Source organism: Myotis brandtii, unplaced genomic scaffold, assembly GCF_000412655.1.
Source record: "Myotis brandtii unplaced genomic scaffold, ASM41265v1 scaffold810, whole genome shotgun sequence".
In the NCBI taxonomy this organism is placed as follows: domain Eukaryota; kingdom Metazoa; phylum Chordata; class Mammalia; order Chiroptera; family Vespertilionidae; genus Myotis; species Myotis brandtii.
The window spans coordinates 683344-695467 of record NW_005371274.1 but is presented as its reverse complement, the minus strand read 5'-3'; the positions used below and the strand labels follow the sequence as shown (position 1 = coordinate 695467).

The following is a 12124-nucleotide window of genomic DNA, read 5'->3' as shown; positions in this document are numbered from 1 at the left end:
TGTGCAGGAGGCAGCTGGTCGATGTTTCTCTCTCATCGATGTTTCTAACTCTCTATCCCTTTCTCTCCCTTCCTCTCTGTAAAATATCAATAAAATATATTAAAAAAAAAAAAAAAAAGCTTTGAGCACATCAAATGAAGTTATATTTCCAAGGAAACATGTTGCTCTAGATCAGCGGTTCTCAACCTTCATGCCGCAACAACCCTTTAATACAGTTCCTCATGTTGTGGTGACCCCCAACCATAACATTATTTTTGTTGCTACTTCATAACTGTAATTTTGCTACTGTTATGAATCGTCATGTAAATATCTGATATGCAGGATGTATTTTCATTGTTACAAATTGAACATAATTAAAGCATAGTGATTAATCACAAAAACGATATGTAATTATATATGTGTTTTCCGATGGTCTTAGGCGACCCCTGTGAAAGGGTCGTTGGACCCCCAAAGGGGTCGCAACCCACAGGTTGAGAACCACTGCTCTAGATGATAAGAAATGGCCTCCCTGACTTCTGAGCATGCCTTTTCATCTGTCCCTAATCAGTTATGCCTCTTCCCTTGTTCTCTTTCTCCAGTTTGTCCACTCTTTTCAAATCAGCGGGGGGAGCACACATTCAGTCTTTTTCATGACATTCCATGGGGCAGATGTACCACATTTTATTCAACCATTTCCATATAAGTGGACATTTCCTTTATTTTTAGTTATTTGCCACTATGAGCAATTCCTCAGTAAATATTCTTTAGATGTGGTGGTTATGTTTATAGCACTAACAATCACCAACAGTGGGATTATAGGGTCAAAGAGTATAGGTATTTTTAATTTTAATCATTTGCTTTTTTAAAAAATTGATTTTAGAGAGAGGAAGGGAAAGAGAAACATCAATCAGCTGCCTCCCACACACACCCCAACTGGGGATCTAACCCGCAACCTGGGTGTGTGCTTCGACTTCGGAATGGAACCACCACCTTTCTCTGTATGGGACGATGCTCCAACCAACTGAGCCACGCAGGCCAGGGCACTAGTTTGCTTTTTTAAAATGTTGTAGCAGGTTACATTTCTATCGACAAATGATAAGTAGTTATTACCCCCTTTTAAATGTTTGCCAGTCTAAGGAGAACAAAGTGATATTAATTTTCTTTTTCCTACTCACCAATGTGAAAATCTTTTCAAGTGGATTGCCTTTGAATTCTTACATGAATTATTTTCTACCCATTTTTCATTGTATTGTATGTCTTTTTCTTGCCAGTTTTTAAGAGTTCTTTATATAATATAAATAATAATCTGTAATTTTTTCCCAAATCCATCATTTGCCTAGTGACTTTTCTCAAAGTATCTTTTTGCCATTTATTTTTACATAGTTTAATATATTTATTTTCTTCTGGAGCTTCTAGGATTCTAGTCCTTATTAAAAAGGTCTACCTTGCCCTTAATATGTACATATAGACCTAGTGGGGTTTTGTGTTTTTGTTTTTTTAAGATTCTTTTCTTTTCTTTTTAACATTTAAATATTTCTTCATGTAGGTCCAGTGTCTTTATGGTCTAATTCATTCTGAGTAACATAACTTTTGTTACCAATGTGAATAGATTATTTTCTTCATTTTTATTCCTAGAATATCATAAAGCTACTAATTTTCTTACAAGTCTTCTTAGGGAAATGATACCTTGATCAGATACAGGATTTGGGGTCCCGTCTTTTTCTCTCAGCCTGATAGGTAGTATTTCTTGGTGTTCCACCTTCCAGAGGTGCAGATAAGAAGTCTGATGCCTGGTGGTTTCTTTGCTTTGCAGGAGACCGTACCTAGCTCTTTTCACTTGGAAGCATGTAGCGTTTTCTCTGTACCTTCAGAGTTCAGGGATTTCAGCTAGTGACTTCCCGGGATGTGCCTGGTGGTATGTTCCTTTTTCATCCAGTCCAGAATGGACCTGCTGGTATTTTTTATATGTAGTTCAGGACTTTTACCTTTCCTCATTTCTTTTTCTCTTTCTGGAACTTCTAGGTTAGGTTCTCCTGGATCTATTCTAAAATTTCCTTTGAAATATTTTCTCACTTGATCTTTTATGCCACTAAACTGGATTCCAACAGTGACTATCCTGTCTTCATTTCATCTGATAACTTAATTAGTGAAAAAGGCACACTTTACATATTTTAGCTTCTTAATAATAAAAACGTTTGGATACATTCAAAAGTATAGAGGAGAGCGTAATGAATCCCATCTTCCAATTGCAAGTTATCAATAGGCAATGTTTCTGTCATCCAGTTTCAATAATTACCAACTTGTGACCAAACCTGTTCATCTACACCTCTGCTCACTCTCCCCACCCTCACCCAGACATCATATCATTTCATCCTGAAATAACCCCATTAAATAACTCATAATATCGCTTAGAAAGAGTTCTTTAAAAAACAAAGCTGGGAGTTCCAGGTTTCCTTTTGCGGTGATGAAAATGTGCTGGAACTAGCTAGAGGTGGTGGTGGTTACACAGCACTGTGAATATGTCACACACCCCTGGATTGTTCACTTTAAAATAGTTAATTTTTATGACTTTAATATAAAAAAATTAATTTATACTTTTAAAAAAGAAAAAAAACCTGAGGAAATAAAACCTATATAACCACTGTTTTTATACTTAAACAAAAGGAACCTTTTTTAAAGTTGAATTTATTGGGGTGACATTGGTTAATAAAATTATATAAGTTTCAGGCATACAGTTCTATAATACATCATCTGTATATTCTATTGTGTTCACACCCCAAGTCAATTCCCGGTATTTTTTTAGTATCACCAGGAAGTCTCCTTTGTGCTAGACTTGAATCTCCTTAAGTGCCCTTTCCGTGGCTGGATATGCTATAAATGGCTATTGTCTTTCTCCCCAGCACTCCTCCTCTGCTGAGTGTGAATTCTGTTCCTTCAGACCAATCTCTCTGGCTGCTGGATCCCCTTTTCTAGGCTTGTTGGGGCTCAGGTCTGATTGTGGGAACACTCTGCGCACGGGCATCTGCCAGGTGGTAGAAGCCAGCAGTCCCCAGCGCATGGATTGAGGGAAAAGCGGGCTCCGCCCAGTTCCTGCCTGCCCTGCCTCCACCGTGGCCCAGCCTCAGGGCACAGAGGGGTCAGGCCGAGGTTCTGGCTCCTTCCTGGCCTTTGATGCAGGAGCTGAGGCCAGGTTCGATGCACTGATAAAGCTGCGCTCCCTTCCCCAGGAGCCCATAGTCTCCGCAGACCACGTTCTTCCCGGATCTGCCACTGTCCTGTCTCGCTCCAGGACTGTGCTTGCAGCTAAAGAGAGATGCTAGCCATGGCAGGACTATCGATAGGAAATGCCCGATGAGCAGTGTGCAGTATGAAGTCCACAGGAGGAAGGAATAGTTAAGGCTGGGCCTCTAGTTGATTTTTGACAAGGTTGCCAAGACCATTCAATGGGTAAAGAATAGTCTCTTCAACGAATGTACTGGGGCAACTGGATATCCACATGCAAAAGAATAAAGTAGACCCCTTCCTTACACTATATACAAAATCAACTCAAAATCACTCAACCTAAATATAGGAGCTGAAACCATGAAATTCTCAGAAGAAACGTAAGGGTAAATCTTCATGACCTTGGATTTGGCAGTGACATCAAAAGGAGGAGTAACAAAGGAAATAAATAAATTGGACTTCATCAGTATTAAAACCTTTTGTGCATCAAGAGGCATTATCACGACAAGAAGGGGAAAAAAAGGAGACACACATAATACTCTTTATAATACTTTAAGCAATAAAACAAAATTTTTTAAAAAAAGGCATTATCACGAAAGTAAAATATAACCTACAAAGTCAGAGAAAATATCTGCAAATTATCCTATCTAATAATAGACAAACATGGTAATTGATCATACCTCGCTACACCTCCCATTGGCTAATCAGTGTGATATGCAAATTAGCCACCAACAAAGATGGCAGCTAATTTGCATACTGCAGGCGGGGCTGGCAGTGCACGAGGCTGATTCGTGACCTGGTGAGGGAGCAAAGCGGCAGAGAAGGGAGGGAGCCGAGGGCTAAGCAGCGAAGGGAGGGAGTGAGGCAGCAGAGAAGGGAGTGAAGCCTGAGTAGGTGGGCTTCGCTCCCTTCTCTGCCTCGCTCCATTCTCAGGAAGCCCTATTCTTGCAGGAATAGGCCCAAGGAAGCCCTATTCTTACAGGAATCTTCCTGCAACAGGCATCTAGTGTGTTGATAAAAGTCTAGTGTCTAGCATATATAAAGGATGCTTACAGCACAACAACAAAAAGATAAACAATCCAATTAAAAAATGGGCGAAGGACTTGAAATAGATCTTTCTCCAAGGAAAGTGTACGTAGAGGGGATAAATGGTGATAGAAAAAAGAAAAGAAGAGAAGATATACAAATGACCAGTAAAAGCTGCTCACAGTCATTAGTCAGTAGGGACATGGAAATGAAAACCACACCTACTAGGACAGCAGTAATCACAGAGGTGGGAAACAGCAAGTGTTGGTGATTATGTAGGGAAATCGGAACCCGGGTACGTTGCTGGTGGGAATATAAAGCAGTGCAGCCTCTGTGGGAAGCAATTTGGCAGTTCTTCAAAAAGTTAGACATAGAATTGCCGTGTGTCCCAGCAATTCTACTCCTAGGTATATACTCAAAAGAATTGAAAACAGGGATTCAAACAAATATATGTCCATACCTTGATAGCAGCACCATTCACAGTAGCCAGAAGGTAGAAACAACCCAAATGTCCATCAGTGAATTGAAAACAGGGATTCAAACAAATATATGTCCATACGTTGATAGCAGCACCATTCAAGTAGCCAGAAGGTGGAAACAACCCAAATGTCCATCAGTGAGTGAGGGAGTGGATAAACCAGGTGTGATATATACATGCACGTGTAACGGAATATCAGTCATATAAAGGAGTGAAATTCTGCTGCAGGGATGCACCTCAAAACATGACACGTGAAAGGAGCCAGATACAAAAGGTCACGTATTGTGTGATTCCATTTATAGGAACTATCCAGAATAGGCAAACCCTTAGGCAGAAAGCAGGTTGGTTGTAGCCAGGGAGAGGTGGGGTGAGTGATTGCTGAGTGGGTATAGGGTATCCCTTGGGCGATGAAAATGTTTTGGAACTAGACAGAGGCAGTGATTGTGCAACATTGTGAGCGTATTAAATGCCACTGGATTGTTCACTTTAAAATGGTTCATTTTATCTTAAGAAAAACTAAAAAACATGAAATTGTTGGGTGGGATATTAGCCGTGTCATTAAAGCACGAAGCCCAGAGCCTCGGGGCAGTAGCACCCTTCAGCTGCCTGGCCCATCTATCTCCATGTGCGTCCCACCCCCTCCCAGCCCCTCCAGCCTGGCTCCTGCCAGACCAATCCCCAAGGACATGCCCTGCATTCGCCTGCTCTGGGCCCCGTCCTGGCTGGTTCCTCTCCCCGAAATGCTCTTCCTTGTCCCGCATTGTCTGGTGCTGCCTGGCCTTCAGGGTTCAGCTCAGGTGCTGCCTTAGAATCCTCACCAGGACCCTTTGAGGTGGACACTGTTACCCCCATCTTACAGGGAGACAACTGAGTGTGTGCGCGTGTGTGTACAGGGCTCAGGAAGAGCGCACAGAAGCACAGAGGGGTGAGAATCTGCCTACAACAACACAACCAGTAAACACAGGAGCAGATTCCAGAGCCCATTCTCTCTGCTACAGCCCGACACCAGCTGAGTTCCAGGTGGCATGGGACTGAGACGCCTCAGTAGCTCTACCGTAGAGTCTGGAAAGGAGGAACGGGAGGAAGCCTTGCTAAACCTTTTTCCTGTCTCTCCTCTTTGGGTGCAGGTGGAAGTGAAGCCATATGTGCTGGATGATCAGATGTGTGATGAGTGCCAGGGCACACGCTGTGGGGGGAAGTTTGCCCCGTTCTTCTGTGCCAACGTCACCTGCCTGCAGTATTACTGCGAATACTGCTGGGCCAGCATCCACTCCCGCGCCGGGCGGGAGTTCCACAAACCGCTGGTGAAGGAGGGAGGCGACCGCCCTCGCCACGTCCCGTTCCGCTGGAGCTGAGCCCAGGGCAGACCTGGCCACAAGTACTGGAGTAGATGACACGGAGGGAAACGAGAGGGCACTGCCTCAGGGCTTACAGTGTTCTGGAAATCTGTGCATTCGTTCTCGATTTTTAAAGAAGAAATGGGTCTTTTTATTATTATTATTATTATTTACAGTCATATTACTGAACTCAATGTCCAGTATAATGCAAAATTGCAGAGTGTATAACGGTACTGATTTGCACTTTGATTCACACCTTTGTCTGCTTGGTACCTTCATTTCTTACACCTGACTTGTCCCCCGTGACAGTACGTAGACTGCCATTCTCATCAGCGGCCGTCAGGTCGACGTCTGTGATTTTTTCGTTTGTTGTTGTTGTGTTGTTGTTGTTCCGATTGTTTTTGAACTGGAGCATGCACTTATTTTCAGAAACTTAGAGAGTTGCCCCTAGGAGAAGACTTACCAAAGGTAATACTCGTGAGTAGGTGGCAGATGTAGCAAAAACTTCACAACAATTCAGCAATCACTAGTTGGGGTCATTTAGAGTAAGGATAACCCTTAATGAAAATAAGCCTTTAGTTGCTCTCTATCTTGACATGTAAGGATACCTCATAAGCTGAATCTTTATTTTTTCCTTCACGTTTGATTTTTTGTTTTGCTGAGGACTTCAGTTAGATCTTTTAGTGTTACGTAAATTTATGCTGCAATAGCTTTTGCTGCTATTAAAATGGTATTATTAATACCATAATACTCTATTCAGGCTAAGGTATCAATGAAAAAAAAAACCCAACAACACACTTCTGTGATTTAGGGATAGAATCCGCTGCCGAAAGGAGATCAGGAGAGACTTCAGAAGGCTTCAACGGAAGGTCACTATTTCCGACTGCATGTTTACTTAATCAGGTTGCTGCATGCAATAAATTTTATATCCAATGTCTAGTATGAAACCTTCCCACAATGCACAAATTAAGAATCTATATAAGCTATAAAATACTGATTTTTTTAAACAAAAAAAAAAACACAAGATTTTTTTCATTCAAAGAATTGGTAATTGACTGGAGGAAGGCATGCCTCAATAAATGGAATGCTTCTGAAATTAGGAAGAGTCCATAACAGAATGACCTATATTACAACCAATATACAACCTAGGTGTAGGATATTCTTAAAGCAAATTCGTGGATGGTAGATGAAGTACTTTGCGGTGCTCTGTTATATATTGTGCAATTTATTTTATATAGTAAAGTGATTATGTCTAACTGTGATCAAACTTAACTGTTTAAAGCCTCTGTGTCAGACGTTAATGAACTTGACAGTTCACAACTGGTATACTCTTAACTAACACATGAGCTCTTAGTTCCAATCTCCTAGTGCTTGCACCATTTTACATAGCTTCAGACCTTGTCCAGAAAACCAAAGAGCTCATCTTAGCTTACAAACACTAGGAATATATACAGTATATAGAGATAAGTTGTCAGATTGACAAACTAGGCACACTTTAAGAAAGTCGCGTGATGGTGATGCTAAAGAAATGTCTGTACAAGAAACGATGGCCTGGGTGGGGTTGGTTGTCTGGGTGAGAAATTCACTACTTAATTCCCTGGATTTATCCTGTAAAGCTTGAATAGAATTAAGACCTGCTAATACTACCGTGGACATTTTTTTAGCATTCACTCTTGGGCTGCAGATAGTAATATATAAACACACACGATGATTGTGAGACTATGTAGATTTTTTTTTTAATCTTCTTCCTATGTTTTGGAAATCTGGGGACAATCTGACTGGATATGACACTGCAGACTAGGTTTAAATCGCTGTGTTTTACGTGCTGTGATGTCCTTGTACTGTCTTAAGTTAATATTGCTTGTTTTCGTCCCATTCTGTTTTGTTTCTCCGGTGTTTCGTTGCAATTACCAGCTCTCAAACTATAGATTGTTTCCAAAAAGGAAAAACAAAATAGTTTTTTACTGGATTAAAAATGCTTATTAGAAATTCTCCCCTTTTGAGGTTACCTCTGGGCTTTTTGGTAAGAATTGCTTTTTTCCAGCCCAGCTGTGGTTTTCTGTTTGTTTGTTTTCTATGTTTGTGGTTTGTTTTTTCATCTGTACAAGAAATTTTGTTATGCACTACTACTTTTTGTATTCTAGACAGTTTTCAAAAGTTGGCTGAAGATTTTTTTGTTTGTTTGTTTTTAAGGAAAAAGGCATGCTTTCTGACTGACATGATCTTTTGCAATACCTCAATTTTGAAATATAGGAGAGAAAATGATATTTTCTAAGTAAGTTTATTCAGAAAAATATATATTAATTTAATTCTGCAAGAAAAATGATTTAACAGATGGGTAACTTTATTTTTTTCATGCTTATTTGTGTTTTTTGAAAATGAAGAAGTTAGAGCTTTATAACTATAATATTAAAGATCATATCTAACCTACAGAAATCTACCTAATTATATGAAAGAAGCAAAACTTTTTGAAGAAGCACCCCTCTTTCATGTACTAAAATAACACTGAGATTTAAAAAAACAACAACAACAACAAAAAAGCTGGAAGATTGTACAGCATAAAGCTTAACGTGAAAGTGAGAAAAAACGTGGTCATGAAGAATAGGTTACAAAAAATAAACTCCATTTGGTGCTGAAAGTTGTGAATAGATGGTGGAAACTACTTTCCCTTAATTTGTATATTTATAATCAAGCGTTGATTGTGCACGACTGGCCAGGATTGTGAAAGAATTCTTCTGTTTGTATTTTTTTAAAGAGAACTTTTTTAGTTTATTAAATTATAACATGTTCCCTTTTGTTTTGTAAATAAATGTGCCCCCCTCCCCCCAAGTTGTTAATGTTATATTAAAAGAGAGGGTCCTTCAAAAAAAATTATTTTTTAAAACACAGAGGTGTTCTGACCTGCAACTTGACTGGGAAGCCCCTGGGTATCACAGGTCCTGTTGTGGCCTTTCCTTGATGTGACACTTGAACTAGTCGATTTTTTGAAGGCTATAACCTAACCTCGACTATTTGTTGTTATGTGCAATACTGTTTGTACTGTTTGTATAAAAAATAGAAAAAAAAAAGAAAAGAAAAAAGGCATAAATCTTTATTGCAGATTTATTTTCATTGCAAACTTTAGACATTGTGATTCACTGAAATCATTTTTCTACTGTCAAATATGTACCTTTTCTTCATGCTGGTATTTTTTCAATAGTAATGTAGCCTTTGTACTGAGACAAATTTTCATTGTTATTTTTAGAGAGATTTTTTGCTAAGAAAAAAATTAAACATATTTACATATTTTTCATTTTATTTCGTATTTTCTTTAAGGAGTGCTTTCTCAATCATTAATAGAGTTGTTTCTGGGAGGGACTTTCATATCTGGTCAATGTCATAATATTATTTTGTATTTTTACTTGGAATAAATTAATTTTATGATGCTAATTCTTTAAAAGTTTATTTTTTTCATTTTCAGTTATTTTTGAAGCTAAAACCTTTGTAATATTGTTACTAAAGTGTCTAGTTTTTTGAAATGCAAAGCTTTATGTATTAACTTGCTGATGTGGTTTACAATAGTGTGACAACAATGAAAACGGTTGGTTATGTAAAGTGATTGGAAAATGTAATGAATAATTGGGTAATAAAATGACAGAATGAGCAGAACATGTGAGATTTTGACAAGCCTTTTCCTTTGTTACAGTGGTTTAGTGTAAGCTTAGGGATGTCACAGTACAGTTCTCTAGGGATGTCACAGTGGATTTATACAACACCAGGTGCAGCCACATCTGTGGCCCTGATCATGGTCACCCTCATGAGACACCACCAGGCTGACACCTGGCCAGGTCAACAGAATGACTCATTGCTTTCCCCTCTGACTCTTCATTATGTCGTGTGTGTGTGTGTGTGTGTGTGTGTGTGTGTGTGAGAATCTGCCTCCCACTGCTGACCATGTGTGAGATGGTGCCTTTCGCCCAGGCCACACCCTTTCCATTCATTCACTGTGGTGACGTCTGAGAGTAAAAGGAATTGCTGAGAGGACACCACCTTCTGGGTAGTTAGACACAGATTGCAGGGTCTCCCCTGAGTCACCCCAGTTCCTCTGGGGGGTGTACCGAAGAGGCACTCTCAGCCGTCACCACGGTCATGGACAGTCTCAGACTTCATCTTCCTTCACCTCCCACCTGCTCCCTGCTATGGTGCCCCTCGTTTGTCCCTTATTGTGGCAACACATCTGGCAACCCTCTGAGCATGATCTGTCTGCCCTCCTGCTTCTTTTCCAACACCCACCTCACCTCGAAGCTGTGCTGTGAAGGCAGCGTGCCACTGTAACGGCACCTAAAATTAAGACGACAAAAAAAACCCAACATACAACTGCAAAACTGGTGTTGCGTAAACAGAACATCCAATGACTTGCTCTAGATCGATGGTGTGTTTCTACTAGTCCTTGCCGGCCTCTTCCGGTCCCGCTGCCAGGGAGGCGAGGTTGTCAATGGCTCGGAGAAACGGGTGTCCAGCGTTGGCTTTTGGGTATGCTCTCTGTATTCAGTTTTGTAAATAATATATAGATTAGATCAAGTCGTGATGTAAAATTTTAACTCAAATTGGGTTTTACTGGTTGGAATTTTACATTAACTCACAAATAAGTGATTAGGAACAGAAGAAACGAAATTGGGAAATTCTTGCTTAGTGGTATAAAGATTATGCTTAGATTTCTGCTTATATCTTGTGTTTTATAGCTTGTTAGTGAGGCATGGGCTAATGCAGAATGTATTGCATTGATGCAATTAGCAAATAACTGCTAGTTTTAATTTTATCTATTGTATTAGCAACAAAATGGTATTTAACTGGGTAAGGCTCCTACCTAAATATTTGAGTATTGTGACATCTCTACTTGCAAGGTTTGAGTGAAAGATTAGTCACAGATTAGTGAAAAAAAAAAGTATCTTTTTGTTAAAACTGGCTTATTTGTATGGATTGTTGCTTTTTCACCGGTTTGTATGGTATGTCAGCTAACATTTTCTGTTTCTTTTTTTTAAATAATAACCAAACTTCTCTATCTCAGCTGCAATAGTGTTCCATTTTACCACAGAGTATTTTATAATTAATGCTGTTGACTTTATACCCCAAAATGGGTCAAGAAGTGGATATATGATTCGGGGAGGTTTAAATTTGTATGACGGTGAAGTTAATCGCCACAAGTAGAAAACTAGGGTGCTAATACAGGACAACTTCTGCTCTTTTTTCTTTTCTGGATATAGTTCTGTTGGGGTATAAAGTATTAGGTATTTGTATTTTTGCTGTCAAAATAATGGACATAACTTTTAGAGTGTTCACAGCTAAGATCTCTGTATTTGTTTTTCAACTAACAACTAATTTTAAATGTATTGTATCTTTTATTACCTGTTCTCTTAGATTGTTTTTGCTAGTAACCCTTACTCAGCTTCTGCCTTTGGGGCTTGGACTAACATTGCTTGTATGGAACTGCAGTCCTGTGACTAAACATGGAGCTCAATGCAGCTACTGCTTCAACTGCTTAAACTTTGTAGTTTGGACTTCATTTTTTTCTGTAATAACAACTTATTAAATCTAGTTGTATGAAGTACTGACGCTTGTCATCCTTTGCATTCGCTGAGGAATAGCCTGGCATCTATGGAGCGCACCTGGGGACACAGCGCGTTCCATTTGCCTGATTAGCGTTTGGAGGGAGGGGGACACGTTCCCTTCGGCGGATTTAAGCACTAAACTCGCAACATTCACCCGTTCTCTGCCTCAGCGCTCACCCAGAAAAACGAAAAGTAAAAGCACGTGCATTTGAAGCGGGAAGCCATGTGGTGGGTTGACCAAGGGAACCTGTATTCAGTGCCGGGTTCTGAGAGGGGCAGTCGGCCCTTTATGCCAGGCACTTGCCACGTGAAACCAATGTTCAAAATCAAAATCAAGAAAGTCAATGAAAGCGTAAGTATGCCCCTTTCGTTTCATTTTTTTACACGAGGCTCTCTCTGATCATTTCAAAAAATGGGTCTTTTTTTAAAATCCCGCACGGACTCGGGACGCGCTCGAAGCTCGGGCGCCAACTTCCATCCTTTTAGAACGCGGG

The 12124-nt window shown here is 39.9% G+C and overlaps 1 protein-coding gene across 1 annotated transcript in view; it reads left to right on the top strand.

The window, feature by feature from the left end:
• The window catches only part of CPEB3 (cytoplasmic polyadenylation element binding protein 3), a 141202-nt gene extending 130613 nt beyond the window's left edge, over positions 1 to 10589 (top strand). The window contains exon 9 of the mRNA XM_014531561.1: positions 5833 to 10589. Coding sequence (XP_014387047.1) covers positions 5833 to 6060 — 228 coding nt within the window. The 3' untranslated portion in view covers positions 6061 to 10589. The remainder of the gene's footprint in view (positions 1 to 5832) is intronic.
• Positions 10590 to 12124: the final 1535 nt, after the last annotated feature.